Below are 15896 nucleotides of genomic sequence, written 5' to 3' on the forward strand. Positions count from 1 at the left end.
CCACCACCACAGATGTATTCTCTTACGGCTCTGGAGGTGAGAAATCTGAAATCAGTTTCTCTGGGCTAACATCAAGGTGTCGGCAGGCAGTTCCGGCTGGAGGCCGAGGCAGGCTCTGCTGCTATTGCCCTAGGCAGCACCCCTGGTTGCCTCTGCTTCTTGTCTTCTGGGCCTCTCCTCCTCTGACTCTGACGTCTCGTCTGTCCCTCTAATGAGGACTCCGTGATCTTATCAGACCCACCTGGATAATCCAGGACCACCTCTTCATCTCAAACCCCTAATCCCATTTGCAAAGCCCCTTTGCCACAGAAGGTAACACACACGCACAGGCTCTGGGGATCAGGATATGGACACTTTAGGGGTCATCCTTCAGCTGGCCACCATGACCAAGATGAAGGAGGCAACCGAACAGGCCAGCGTGGCCAGGGCGGCGGCAGGAGCCGGAGAAGAGCACTAGCCTCAAATCTGGTGGAGGCCAGGGGTCAGGGTGTGAAGCACAATGTCATGTGCTGCAACGAACAGCACGTGAGGGAGCAGATCCTAAAATGGACTCAAGGTCATGGGCCGAGTGTGACTCACAGGGAGTAAGCCAAGGTCAAAGCAGACTTGGGGTCCTTGGCTTTAGCTAACCCAGAGGTGAACCCTGGCCCGCCCAACCCATGGGGCACAGAATGAGCAGCGGCAGCCAGCAGAGTTCCAACCACAGGAAACTGGTGGCAAGTGAGATTTATTTAAACACCGACATGTCAACAGGAACAGGAAGAGGAACATGTGCGACCACTGTAGTGATCGAGGCTTCTCAGCGTGTGGGATGAGACCTGCAGACGAGGCCCGCCCACCGCTCAGGGAGCTCGCAGGTATCCTCCAGGAGGGCGAGTGGCTTCTGCTTCTGGCTCGGAATAAGCCTTCAACAGATTAATAAGTTATCTCCTTCAGCCCTGAGGGGAGACACACAGACACCATTAGGAGACCCTGGTGGCCAGGAGCAGAGGCCCTGAGAGGACCCCCAGTGACCGGCTCAGGGGCACCAGTCACACTGCTAACCACTGCAGCACCGCCCGCCTGCTAACATAAAAGAGGTTTCGCAAGGACAAAAGGTTGGGCAAGACTGTGTTTATGGGTGGTTTTAAAAGGATTAAGAAAGCATTATAACAGTTTATGGACTGTCTGCAGTTAACGCCAAAAATCTACCCTTTATGTGCTGAACTTTGAGCAAAGGCAGAGATGGATCTTCCACATAGACAAGCACTGATGTCCCAAAGCAGCCAGGGGTCAGTGGGGACAAAAGAAATTCCTGACATTAAAATGCTCAATATATTGTTCCTTTGTTAGAACTAGAGTTCACTTAAAAGTATTACAAATAACCTACGTTTCCAAAAATAAGGAAAAATTAATTCAGCCATAGTGACATAATATAATATTATAAAGCCATTACAATTATGCTCATTGAGCATTTTTAATTGCCAGGGGGAAGTGCTAAAAGTTATAATATTAAATTGAAAACACTTGAAATCAAAGTTGCATAAATATAAAAATTTAACTCATTATAAAAACAAACAGCCTGGCGCGGTGGCTCAAGCCTGTAATCCCAGCACTTTGGGAGGCCGAGACGGGTGGATCACGAGGTCAGGAGATCGAGACCATTCTGGCTAACACGGTGAAACCCCGTCTCTACTAAAAAAAATACAAAAAACTAGCCGGGCGAGGTGGCGGGCGCCTGTAGTCCCAGCTACACAGGAGGCTGAGGCAGGAGAATGGCAGGAACCCGGGAGGCGGAGCTTGCAGTGAGCTGAGATCCGGCCACTGCACTCCAGCCTGGGAGACAGAGCGAGACTCCACCTCAAAAAAAAAAAAAAAACAACAATATTTAGAAATAGAGGGGAAGGGAAAAGTCGCAAGAGATCATCTCTGACTGACAGGCATACAGGTGGATTTTCTTTGTTACATTTTTTAGAAGCTTTCAACTTTCCTACTATGAAGTATTTTTTTTAAATATAATTAAGAGGAGGATAATATAAAAATACGCCAATAAGTGACTTTTTTTTTTTTTTTTTTCTGGAGACAGTCTCGCTCTGTTGCCCAGGCTGGAGTGCAGTGGCACAGTCTCAGTTCACTGCAACTTCTGCCTCCCAGGTTCAAGAGATTCTCCTGCCTCAGCCTCCCAAGTAGCTGGGACTACAGTCATGCGCCACCACACCCAGCTAATTTTTGTATTTTTAGTAGAGACGGGATTTCACCATGTTGGCCAGGCTGCTTTCGAACTCCTGACCTCAGGTGATCTGCCTGCCTTAGCCTCCCAAAGTGCTGGGATTACAGGTGTGAGCCACTGTGCTCAGTCCACCAATAAATGACTTTAAATCCAAAACAAACATGAAGGCCAGGCACAGCGGCTCATGCCTGTAATCCCAGCACTTTGGGAGGCCGAGCCAGGCAGATCACTTAAGTTCAGGAGTTTGAGACCAGCCTGGCCAACATGGTGAAATCCCATCTCTACTGAAAATACAAAAGTTAGCTGGACATGGTGGTGGATGCCTGTAATCCCCGCTACTCAGGAGGCTGAGGCAGGAGAATCACTTGAACCCAGGGGGTGGAGGCTGCAGTGAGACGAGATCATGCTACTGCACTCCAGTCTGGACAACGAGCAAGACTCCATCTCAAAACAAACAAACAAACAAAAAAACCAAAACCAAACCAAACTAATGTGAAAGGTCTGTGTGGGCTGAGCTGCATAGTTAGGCAATTCTGTGTGGAATGACAAGTCCAAAGGGGCTGATTATCAGTCTCAAGTCAACCTGGAATTTTTGCATAGGGGATGGGGGAGGTCCTTGCCTCTGTCAAGTTCTGTTTCAGATCAGCTGCCTGCTTGTGATTGCATGTCACTGAGGGAAGCTTGAAAGGAAGCTATTCCACTGAAGGCCGGAACTGGGATCTACAGTGGCCTCCATCGGTCTGGAGAGACACTCAAAGCCTAACCCCTGGGCGAAGCAAGCCCAGCAGGGGGCAGCTGAAAAGGAGCTGGACCAGGACCAAGACCAAGGTAACAAGACACAGAGATGGATCCACACCTGCTCCCCGTGGCCCTACTCGGCCACAGACAGGGATGTGCACCTTAACAAGAAGAGAGAAAATCCAGCCGCTAGCTGCCTGGGTTCGTGAGGGAGATGTAAGGATCTGTGCGTTTCACATCCAGTGAACCTCGTTGCAAGTGGATGGAAAAGACACGCCGGTTACTTTTCTGGAGATTTTTACTTTAAACTCTCAAGCTCTTTTACCTTCCAGCTGCGGGAACTCCACAGTACATCTCTCAAGGGTTGTTTTGGGCTACGTGGCTTAAACAGTTCTCCTGGTTTTTGTGCTATAAAAACACACATGATGTAACAGCAAATTCTCTGGATATGCTCACGGATACTTGTACATGATCCTCTAGTTCTTTCTGGGCCCAAAGTTCCAAATATATCTTTCAGTTTGGGAAGAAGAAAAGTTCCAGCCAGCCACAGTGGCTCATGTCTGTAATCCCAGCACTTTGGGAAGCTGAGGCAAGAGGACTGCTTGAGGCCAGGAATTATTTATTTATTTTTTATTGTTTGAGATGGAGTTTCGCTCTTCTTGCCCAGGCTGGAGTGCAATGGCGCAGTCTTGGCTCACTGCAACCTCTACCTCCCAGGTACAAGCGATTCTCCTGCCTCAGCCTCCCAAGTAGCTGCGATTACAGGCGCCTGGCACCACGCCTGGCTATTTTTTTTCTTTTTCTTTTTCTTTTTGTATTTTTAATAGAGACAGGGTTTCACCATGTTAGCCAGGCTGGTCTTGAACTCCTGACCTCAAGTGATCTCCCCACCTCAGCCTCCCAGAGTGCTGGGATTACAGGCGTGAGAACCTGTGCCCAGCCTACTTGAGGCCAGGAATTCACGAGCAGCCTTAGAGAGACCTCTACAGAAAATCAGCCCGGCTCCTGTAGTCCCAGCTACTCAGGAGGCAGGAGGATCACTTGAGCTCAGGAATTGGAGGCTGCACTGAGCTATGACCGTACCACGGTACTCCAGCCTGGGTGACACAGTGAGGCCCTGTCTCAAAACAAGAAAGAAAGAAGAGAGAAGGAAAGAGGGAAGACAAAAAAAGAAGAGAGAAAGGGAAAGAAAAGGAAAAAGAAAAGTTCACTACTTCCAGGTCAAGGCAAGAAAAGTACAGTCACGCACCGAGCTCATTTCCTCCTTTGGTTGCCCAGCAAAGGCAGTAATGCCGCATGAGCTGCTCCAGCAGCTCCATTTCATCCAGAAATTCAAGTGATTCTATCCTGTGGGAAGAATTAAAATAGAACAATCCCAGGGTCTGCATTGAAAAGGAAGATCATGGCCCATAGTTACGGATATGAAAAAATGTTCACGATAGGTTAAGTGGAAAGAAGGCGGCTATAAAATAGTAATTATGATGTGGCTCCACTTTAATTTCTTTTCACTGAAAAGAAACAAAGTCAAAACACAAATGACAAACTAGAAACATATATTTGCAATTCAAGTGGCAAAGGGTTGAGTTCCTTATTATAGAAAGAGCTGTTAAACTTCAGTAAGAAAAACTAGTGGTAACTGGAGGAGACAGGCAGAGTAAATTGAAGCAGATTGATACCGTCAAAACAGGACACTACGCAGCCATTTAAAAAAATGGGGTAGGTCCATACGTATTAATATGCAATAACCTCCAAGACATATCATGGAATTTAAAAAGCAAGTTGTGTGATTTAAAAAGCAAGTAATGTGCACAGTACACCACTCTCCATGTAAAGAAAAAGTGAGACAAATTTGTCTGTATATGTACAGACTTTTGGAAAATACAGAAGAAACCAGAAATGGTACTTGTCTCTTGACAGAGAAGGTAGTAGACCAGCAGTGAGGAGGGTTGCTTTTACTCTATACTACTTTATTCTGGCTTTATAAAAAATTATATGCATGTATGACTTTTCCAAAAAAGCCTTTTAAATGTAAACTTTTAAATATACATACACAGGTTGGGTGAAGCGCCTCATGCCTGTAATCCCAGCACTTTGGGAGGCCATGGTGGGTGGATCTCCTGAGGTCAGAGTTCGAGACCAGCCTGGCCAACATGGTGAAACCCCATCTCTACTAAAAATACACAAATTAGCCTGGCGTGGTGGTGCCCACCTGTAGTCACAGCTATTCGGAGGCTGAGGCAGGAGAATTGCTTGAACCTGGGAGGCAGAGGTTGCAGTGAGCAGAGATCACACCACTGCACTCCAGCCTGGTAACAGAGCGAGACTCAGTCTCAAAAAATAAATAAATAAAATAAAATAAATAAATATATACACACAGAGAGAAATATGCACAAACACATGGAAACAGCTTCTTAAAAAAGTTTCTGTTTGCCAGGAGCAGTGGCTTACGCCTCTAATGCCAGAGCTTTGGGAGGCCAAGATGGGAGAATCACTTGAGGCCCGGAGTTTGAGACCAGCCTAGGCAATATAGCAATACTCCATCTCTATCAAAAAAAAAAAAAAAAAGTTTATGTCAAAATATGTACACACTATGGAGGAAAAGTCAGGCATTTTCAAAAAGTATACAGAATAAAATAAGAAAAGAAACAGGATCCATATTCCTACTATTCACAATAGCCACTGCTAACATTGAGTCCTGCCACTTGCCCAGGCCTTGTCTGTTATATGCACGTATGCACAGGTGTGAACACATGTGCATGTCTGTGCATGTTTCTGTATTTGTGAGTTCATTCCCGTCTTGGTATGCAGGTCTCAGGACCACATCTGAAGTAAGAATGACTACACATTAACTAATGTGGTTGCTTCCCAAGTCATTCTACCAGGAGACATCCAAAGCAGATCTGATACCAAGTTCCAGAAAAATCCATCGCCATACTGAAAGCTCCAAGATGGTTATTACCAAGTACAGCTATCAGGAGACACTACTAATTATTAAGCTGTTCACTAGAAAGAGTGCTCCCAAGGGCAGGAATGTCTTTTGTCCTATTTTGATCATTGCTGTAACCCTGGTGCTTAGAAAAGTGCCAGGTACACAGCAGACACTCAGCATTTGTTCAATGAATAGCCTCGCCTTAGACTTCCTATTATACTCCACAGTTTCTGGCAAAAGCAGATACAAACTACGTGGCATTCACAGAGCTGGGCAGGCTGTTCGGCCTGGCATAGATAGACAAAGGCCTTCCAATCTCCTTACCCACCACCCCCACGAGGGTTACACGTTGCTGTCTACAGAAGTCCTGGAAACATGAGACAAATGACTTCCTGGAGGCAAGAGTTTCCTTGTGGTTGATGCTAGTCATAGGCTCCTTTCTGGGCATCTAGAAGCAGTCCCAGAGCAAACCCGTGTCAGGGAAACAGTCGTCTTGACATATAGCAAATGAAAACCAGCCTGTGCAGAAGGATGCTTCCAGAAGAATCCAGGAAGCACTGACCTGATCAGGTGGAGACAGCACTTTCTCAAACCCTCCAGGCTTTCATGCTCAATTATTCATGTACATATTTGGGAAAAACAGTGATACGTCTAAATGTTAATAAGTTATATGGAAAAGCAAAGCCAAAAATTCTTCTCATGATCTTGTAAGAAACCAAACGCTATTGATCTTAGGTCTCCAAAGACAAGAAGAAAGCAGGAATCAGGAAGCACAGAGTGATTACAAAAAAAAGAGCTGAAGTGCGCACTAGGGCTGTACATAGATGCACAACGGTGATGTTCTCTCCAGTGTTGTTTATAACAGGGAAATGAAAACAAGATGAATAAACAAGACACCGCAAATAAATGCCTAGCTACAGACATTTTTAATTATTTAAAAATTATCAATATACTATATCCACATATCAATATAAATACTATGTACCCTATTTTTTTTTTTTTTTCCGAGACAGAGTTTCGCTCTTGTTGCCCAGGCTGGAGTGCAATGGCGTGACCTCGGCTCACTGCAATCTCTGCCTCCCAGGTTCAAGCAATTCTCCTGCCTCAGCCTCCCAAGTAGCTGGGATTACAGGCACCCACCACCACGCCCGGCTAATTTTTTGTATTTTTAGTAGAGACACGGTTTCACCATGTTGGCCAGGCTGGTCTCGAACTCCTAACTTCAGGTGATCTACCTGCCTTGGGCTCCCAAAGTGCTGGGATTACAGGCATGAGCTACCACGCATGGCCCTTTGTACCCTTAAATGGGATATGGCAACCCTCAATATTTTGATATGTAAAGGCAAATACAATCTATTGTTTTCAAAAAGGATGGTGGTTTACAGACCAGTATGTGTAGTATGAATCCATGGATTAAAAAAATAGAAATCTATGTATTAATAAATATTTATCTTTCTATCTAGGAAAAGAATATTCCCCAATATGTTAAGAACTGCTACCTCCCAAGTGTGACTACAGAGGGGACAACTACTTTATACTTCATGCACTTTATAATGCTTGAGGAACTTTTCAGAACCACAAGCATAGATTTCCTTTATAATGGGGAGAAAAGTCCATTTAAAAACCCACCAGCCCCTTATACGTCCTTGAGCAACATCGTTTTCCTCCCTCTCCAAAGTTGTGTAAAATTTCCACTGCCAAGGTTGCTCTGGGAGTTTTCCAGGTGTAACTGCTTGTTTCAACTAAAATAATCAGTTTGGGCATAAGACCTATCTCAGCTAATAGCTAATGAATTACTTTCAAGCTGCTATCAGTGTTTAACTTGTTTCAAAATAGGTCTAGTTAGGGTCTTTTTTTTTTGAGAAGCAGTCTTGCTCTGTCACCCAGGCTGGATACTGTGGCACAACCTCAGGTCACTGCAACCTCCACCTCCTGGATTCAAGTAACTCTCCTGCCTCGGCCTCCTTAGTAGCTGGGATTACAGGCCTGTGCCACCACACCCGGCTAACTTTTGCATTTTTATTTATTTTATTTTTTGGAGACAGAGTTTCGCTCTTTCACTCGGGCTGGAGTGAAGTGGCATGATCTCAGCTCACTGCAACCTCCGCCCCCGCCCCGGGGTTCAAGCGATTCTCCTGCCTCAGCCTCCCGAGTAGCTGGGATTACAAATGTGTGCCACCCCGCCTGGCTAATTTTTGTATTTTTAGTAGAGACGGGGTTTCACCATATTGGCCAGGCTGGTCTCGAACTCCTGACCTCAAGTGATCTGCACACCTATGCCTCCCAAAGTGCTGGGATTACAAGTGTGAGTCACCGTGCCTAGCCTTGTGTTTTTTTTTTTTTGATGAAATCTCCACATATTGTTCTGTTTTTCTGCATTAAAGAATAGAGGCAATCATGCCTTCAGTTCACAATGAATGCCCATCAAGCTGACGCTCACCAACCCCATACCTGCTCACTTCAGCTCGAGGTAACCTGTTGTACAACTCCATCATGTCGACGGCCGATGCTGTTTCCCACCCATTCGACAGGAGCCGTTCTTTCTAAAACGTGCAACGAAGAGAAATGGAGAACTAGAGAACTACCAGGCACTGGCTTACAAATCTGAGACACTATTTTGTTTTAAAGAGACAAGGTCTCACTCTGTTGCCCAGGCTGAAGTGCAGTGGTCTGATCACAGCTCACTGCAGCCGTGACCTACTAGGCTCAAGCGATTCCTCCCCCTTCAGCTGCCCAAGGTGCTAGGATCAGAGGTGTGAGCCAGTGCGCCAGGCACTGAGACGCTCTTAAGCACACCAGACCTCCTCTGAGCTGACTCCTTTCTCAAAAGCACATCCTAGACCCTAATATCTTCTTTTTACTTTCCAACTTTCCATACTGAACATTGTTATAATAGGGAGAAATTCACTAAAGTACTTCCAAAGAGAAATAAAGGAAGAACTTTTCTATGAGCGACAGTTTTTTAAAGCATTCTAATGGTTATGTGACAAAAGACATGTAAAAATGAACCTATTTATTTATTTTTTAATTTACTTATTTATTTTGAGACAGAGGCTCACTCTATTGCCCAGGCTGGAGTGCAGTAGCTTGATTTCGGCTTGCTGCAACCTCCATCTCCCAGGTTCAAGCAAATCTCCTGCCTCAGCCTCCCGAGTAGCTGGGATTACAGGCGTGTGCCACCATGCCCGGCTAATTTTTGTATTTTTAGTAGAGATGGGGTTTCACCATATTGGCCAGGCTAGTCTCAAACTCCTGAACTGAGGTGATCTGCCTGCCTCAGTATCCCAAAGTGCTGGGATTATAGGTGTGAGCCACCACACCCACCCAAAAAAATGAACCTATTTATATGGGGGCAGGGGTGGGAGTTGTTTTGAGAAAAAATAAATGACTTTTTTAAAGGAAGGGGGCATTACTATAGAGTCAAAGAGGTTTAAGGGACGTATCAATCATCTACAAAGTGTGGACAACGTTTAAATCCTGATTCAAACACATCAACTATAAAAAAAAAGGTTTTTTTAAATAACTGGGGAAATTGAACATGAACTGGGCATTAAATGCCATGAAGGAGTTGTCAGCTTGTGAGGTATGATCTGTGAAATGGTGTCATCATCATCCTGGGAGAAGCAAGTCCTTATTGGTAGGTGATTCACATGCGTATTTAGGGGTGAAATCATGTGCTGTCCGGGATTTGCCTGAAAATATTCCAACATCAACAAAAAAATTGTGGGAGAATACAGGAAATAATACTGATAAAACAAGTAATACTGAAGTTAGGTGATGGGACGTGTGTTTCTATTTTACCATTCCCTCTACCTTTTTGTTTGAAAATTTGCATAATACAAAGTCAAAATAATAGGGTGTAGGAAATGTAAATGTGTATTTTCTACACCAAGATGGCAAAGCAGGACTTGGTCTTCCCAGTATCATGAACTAGCGGCCCACATGGAGGCTCAGCAGCCTATGGTGGCAGGCACTGAACAGGGCTTCTCCATGATCGTATCTGCAAAGAAAGACCTTTATATATCTTGGTTGACTAAGGGTCCAAATGGATGTCCCAGTCCCTGCTCTCTGACCTGTGACTCTAATGACTTGCAAGTCTCCACTCCTGCCAGGTCACACTGGCGTCTCCGCAGGTTTTCAATCATGATCTGCCCAAACCGATCACCCATGTTCACCTAGGAGGGAAAGAGAAGGTAAGACATTACTCTAAGGGTTTGTTAAATATGCAAAATAAAACATCATCATCCTATTTTTAAGCAGTAGAGGCTGACGTCTGATTAGGCACAGCCAGCATAGGAAAACGACTGAGGGGCAGGCACCAGCACAGTGTTGGCGGGAGCATAAACTTGGGTAGCCCTGGAAGGGCAATTGGGCAGGATACACCCATTTTAAATGCTCAACCTGGCAGGGCGCGGTGGCTCAAGCCTGTAATCCCAGCACTTTGGGAGGCCAAGGTGGGTGGATCACGAGGTCAGGAGATCAAGACCATCCTGGCTAACACGGTGAAACCCCTTCTCTACTAAAAATACAAAAAATTAGCCGGGCATGGTGGCGGGTGCCTGTAATCCCAGTTACTCGGGAGGCTGAGGCAGGAGAATGGCGTGAACCTGGGAGGCAGAGCGTGCAGTGAGCCGAGATTGTGTCATTGCACTCCAGCCTGGGCGACAGAGCGAGACTCCATCTCAAAAAATAAAAAAACCCAAAAAATAAAAAATAAATGCTCAACCTGTGATCCACCAACTCCACCAAAAGCAATCTACCCTACAGACACACTCACACGTATCTGCTAAGATGCAAGAAAGTTTATCACAGCATTAGGTAAAATAGGAAGAATCTGGAAATAACTCCTGGCATGTCTATATAACGAAATTATATATAGCCATGAAAACAAGAGAAGACAGATACAGACATGAAATGACCTCTAGGGTAAACTCTTGAAAAGTGAAGTAGAGAGGAATATGGTTAGTATACGCCCATCTGTCTTCAAGGAAAAAAAGAATCTCTATGTACATAGAAAAATTCTGGAATGTGGCAGCCTTGCCTTCCAGATTAGAGGACCAAGGTCTGGGGCAAGAGAGAGATTTACTTTTCCTTGTCTACCCTGTTGTATTTTTAATTTTTGTACTCTGCATGTGGTATTACTTTTTGAATTACAAAAACTGATCTAAAAAACCTCAAATTATATATGAAAAACGCCAGGAAACAATGTTAGTGTACACCATTGTATATACACTATCGCTTTTTCAAAAATTCACCACTTTCAGCCAGGCATGGTGGCCATGCCTGTAATCTCAGCACTTTGGGAGGCTGAAGCGAGTAGATCACTTGAGGTCAGGAGTTCAACACCAGCCTGGCCAACATGGTGAAACACCGTCCCTACTAAAAATACAAAAATCAGCCAGACACAGTGGCATGTGCCTGTAATCCCAGCTACTCAGGAGGTTGAGACAGGAGAATCACTTGCACCCGGAAGGCAAAAGAGGTTGCAGTGAGCCAAGATTGTGCAACTGCACTCCAGTCTGGATGACAGACTCTTGTCTCAAAAAAAAAAAAAGGACGGGTGCGGTGGCTCATGCCTGTAATCCCAGTACTTTGGGAGGCTGAAGCAGGTGGATCACTTGAGGCCAGGAGTTCGAGACCAGCCTGACCAACATGGTGAAACCCCATCTCTACTGAAAATGCAAAAATTAGCTGGGTGTGGTGGCAGGCAAGTATAATCCCAGCTACTAGGGAGGCTCAGGCAGGAGAATCGCTTAAACCTGCGAGTTGGAGGTTGCAGCGAGCCGAGATCGCACCACTGCATTCCAGGCTGGGCAACAAGAGCGAAACTCCATCTCAGCGGCGGAAAATCCGCTTAACAATATGAGAAATGATTTTCAGAGTGCACACGACAGCACTGCTAGACAAGAACCAACACTATTTTGGTGGAGAAAAAGGAATGTGGCACTAATGATCACATGGCACTTCTTCATTCCAGATAGAAAGTGTTTGTCAGCACATACTCTGTCGTTTTATTGCCTGGGTTTGAATCTTTGCTTGACATTTAAGAGCTTTGAGGCTGTGTGTAAACTACATAACTCTGTGCCTCAGTCTCCCCTTACCTATAGAATTAGAATAGTACTAGTATCTACTTGTGGCTAGCTGTGATAACTACATAAATTAATAGGCCAGGTGCAGTGGCTCACACCTGTAATCCCAGCACTTTGGGAGGCCAAGGTAGGCAGATCACTTGAGGTCAGGAGTTCAAAAGCAGCCTGGCCAACATGGTGAAACCCCGTCTCTACTAAAAATACAAAATTAGCTGGGAATGGTGGCACACACCTGTAATCCCAGTTACTCAGGAGGCTGAGGCAGGACAATCACTTGAACCTGGGAGGTGGAGGTTGCAATGAGCCAAGATTGTGCCACTGCACTCCAGCCTGGGTGACAGGGTAAGATTCCATCTCAAAAAATAAATAAATAAATAAAGTTAATATAAGTAAAACTCATAGAATAGTCCCTGCTATATAGTAAGCAAAATCTAAGAATTTGCTACCACTGCTTTAGAATTATGATTGAAATTATTATCATCCATGTAGTTTTGTCATCTTAAACTACTAATTAGAAAACAAGCTAAGCATGGTGGCTGATGCTTGTAGTCCCAGGGCTTTGGGACACTGGGGTAGGAGAACTGCTTGAGGCCAGAAGTTTGAGACCAGCCTGGACAACACAGCAAGATCCCGTCTCTACCAAAAAAAAAAAAAATTTAGCTGAGAATGGTGGTGTGCACCTACAGTCCTAACTAATGGGGAGACTAAGGTTGGGGGATCACTTGAGCCTGGAAGCTCAAGGCTGCAGTGAACTATGATGGCACCACTGCACTCCAGCCTGGGCGACAGAACAAGACCCTGTTTCTGGGGAAAAAAAAAAAAAAAGGAAAAGCAAACAATGTAAGGCATGTGAGCAATTAATACATGTTTGTGAGGCGCTGATCATTTTGTGTTTGTTAGGAAATTACTGAATTAACTTAAATGTTCATTATGCACCAGGTGAAGGTGGCGAGTAGGAGCAGAACCGGTTGAGGGACAGCTGTGGACAACATTTTGAAAACTGGCACATTCCCAGGCTTGCTCCGAAGTGACAAGATCTCTGGTCAGAATTCACTGAATCCATCATCTCTCATATGATGTTGAATAAACACTTGTTCAACAAAAGAATACACAAAGTAAGGAAAGTGAAAGCAGCAGCATAAATCCGAAACGTGGAGTATGGACAGTGGAATTTGTTTCCCCAGATGTGGTTATCCTGAAAGCAAAGATAGGTCCCCAGGATTTATTCACATCAAAAGAAAAGACAAGTGAGGCCACCTTCCATTACATCCATCCATCAGGACGGAAGACAGAGTCTGAGGAGTGCTCCCAACTAAAGAGAGGGAAGGATGCAAAATCAACCAATCAAGAACCATCTACACAGGAACCTGGGCAGGAAGGGACCTGGGGAGGAGGTTGAGAGACCAAGGGCTAGCCCTAGATCTGTCCATAATTACGTGACACTGGGCAAGTCCCCTTATTGATCTTTTGTGTGATAAAATAAAAAAGAAAAAGAGATTTAAAAAAAAAACCTGACCAACCCGGGCAACATGGCAAAACCCTGTCTCTACAAAAAAAATTTAAAAATTAACTGGGCGTGGTATGTGCACCTGTGATCTCAGCTACTTGAGAGGATGACCTGGCAGGATCATCTGAGCCCCAGGTCGAGGTTGCAGTGAGCCATGATCCCCACTACTGCACTCCAGCCTGGGTGATAGAGTGAGACCCTACCTCAAACAAACAAACAAAAAGCAATACACAATAAAAATAGTGAGCATGTATCAGTGCTTATCAAGCGATAAGCCACTGACAGCATCTCAGGAATCCTCATAATAATCTGGAGAGCGGGTATGATTATTATTATTTTTTTTTGAGATAGAGTCTCACTCTGTCACCCAGGCTGGAGTACAATGGTATAGTCTCAGCTAACTGCAACCTCTGCCTCCCCGGTTCAAGCGATTCTCCTGCCTCAGCCTCCCATGTAGCTGGGATTACAGGTATCTGCCACCATGCCTGGCTAATTTTTGTATTTTTAGTAGAGACAGGGTTTCACCATGTTGGCCAAGCTGGTCTCGAACTCCTGACCTCAGGTGATCTGCCCACATCGGCCTCCCCAAAGTGCTGGGATCACAGGCGTGAGCCACCGTGCCCAGCCAAGAGTGGGTATTATTTCTTTAAAAACAAAGAACGGGGGCTCAGAGAGAGCAAAAAAATAGCTGATGCTTACTTACAGCTGGGCAACACTGTCAGTGCTTTTGGATACATTAACTCATTTACATCTCACAACAATGCTATGAAGTAGGGACTATTATTTTCAGATGAAGAAACAGGCACAGAGGGACAGCCGGGCATGGTGGCTCACGCCTGTAAGCCCAGCACTTTGGGTGGCTGAGGCAGGCAGATCACCTGAGGTCATGAGTTTGAGACCAGCCTGGCCAACATGGTGAAACCCCATCTCTACTAAAAACACAAAATTAGCCGGATGTGATGGTGCACACCTGTAATCCCAGCTATTTGGAAGGCTGAGGCAGGAGAATGGCTTGAACCTGGGAGGTGGAGGTTGCAGAGAGCCGAGATCGCGCCACTGCACTCCAGCCTGGGCAATAAGAGTGAAACTCTGGCAAAGAAAAGAAAGAAAAGGAAAGGAAAGGGAAAGGGAAAGGGAAAGGGAAAGAAAAGAAAAAAAAAGAAACAGGCACAGAGGGGTTATGTAACTTGCCCAGGTCACACAGCAGGAATGCCCACCTCTGGAGCATGGACTCCCAATCACTAAGCTGTGCTGCCTAAGGTCACATAGCTGAGAGCACAAGCCAGGGCCAGGATTCAACCCAAGCTGGGCTATTCCAAAGCTCTAAAACAGAACTTTTTCTGCAATAAATCAGAAGAAGTAAACAGGCAGCTGGTAAATCATACACGGTCATCTTAGAAACTAGAATATTTTACATTAAAATCCTACATTTCCAGCTTCTTTCAAAAATCAGTAGTTCTGGCAGCTCTAGGCTCACATGCCTACATGGTAACAACTGGCTGTAAATGGATAGTGGCCCCTCCCGTGAGGTGGGACGTTGGTGCTCCAGTTCACCACAGTCCCCAAACCCTACACTACTACACCTGGCTGACTTCCTCCACTGGTACCACCTGCCTGTCCCTGACAGCATCTGAGTTGCTACCCCGAAATGCTGGTAGCCAAAATCCCCTTCCTCATGTTCTATGACTCCACGGTACATGTAATGATAAAAATAAGAACTTGAAAGACTTTTGTAAAGGCTAAGACAGAAGTTCCAATAACTCTGGCTAAAAGTCTGCAGGAGGTCAAGAGGTCAGGAGCACTAAGATTGCTGGTTGATGAATAAAGGAGATACGTGAGAGGCTGGAGGAAGAAGGAAAAGGATAAGGGAAGTTATCTGAAGGGTGCTGGGAGAGGGAAGCCACCACAGGGGTCCTGTACAGAATCCAATTCTCCTGTGCTTCCTTTTACCTGTTCGTAGTTTATGAACATGGCTGCCTCAAAACTGTTGGCTGCCCACTTCAGGAGGTTTGCGGACTGCTCTGGAGTCATGTAAACCAGCACACATTCAGCTATCAGGAGTGTTGGCAATCTTAAGAGAAGAAAAAAAGGCACATAAATTTGTTATCATCAAGTCAGGACCCTCTAATCGTACTGCAGTGCTGGTGGGGCAGTCCATGCCCCAGGGAAATCAGAAGGCCTGAGCGAGCACAGCCCCAGTCAGGGTGGAAGTACTTGGGAAATACCATCACAATCCGAGCTTTCTACTGTGAACAGGTGAGCAGTGAGCAATGATTTGTGTGGCAATGAAAACATGTTAAGCGTGTGTGGTGGACTGCAAAAACGGCTACAAGTTCTCCCCTGCTGTGCACTCGCACCATGCCAACATAACACTGAGGCTTCTCCCATTTGAGAGGTGTTTATTCTTCTACCCCTGGAATCTAG

The 15896-nt window shown here is 45.4% G+C and overlaps 1 protein-coding gene across 2 annotated transcripts in view; it reads right to left on the reverse strand.

Annotated features, from left to right (window-relative positions):
- Window positions 1-709: 709 nt before the first annotated feature.
- The window catches only part of LCMT1 (leucine carboxyl methyltransferase 1), a 71700-nt gene continuing 56513 nt past the window's right edge, over window positions 710-15896 (reverse strand). For both annotated transcript variants that reach the window (XM_025370603.1, XM_025370602.1), the window contains 5 exons: window positions 15423-15543; window positions 9950-10051; window positions 8328-8419; window positions 4197-4294; window positions 710-938 (listed from right to left, as the gene is read on the reverse strand). In XM_025370603.1, coding sequence (XP_025226388.1) covers window positions 916-938; window positions 4197-4294; window positions 8328-8419; window positions 9950-10051; window positions 15423-15543 — 436 coding nt within the window. In that variant the 3' untranslated portion in view covers window positions 710-915. The remainder of the gene's footprint in view (window positions 939-4196; window positions 4295-8327; window positions 8420-9949; window positions 10052-15422; window positions 15544-15896) is intronic.

This window comes from Theropithecus gelada, chromosome 20 (assembly GCF_003255815.1).
Source record: "Theropithecus gelada isolate Dixy chromosome 20, Tgel_1.0, whole genome shotgun sequence".
In the NCBI taxonomy this organism is placed as follows: domain Eukaryota; kingdom Metazoa; phylum Chordata; class Mammalia; order Primates; family Cercopithecidae; genus Theropithecus; species Theropithecus gelada.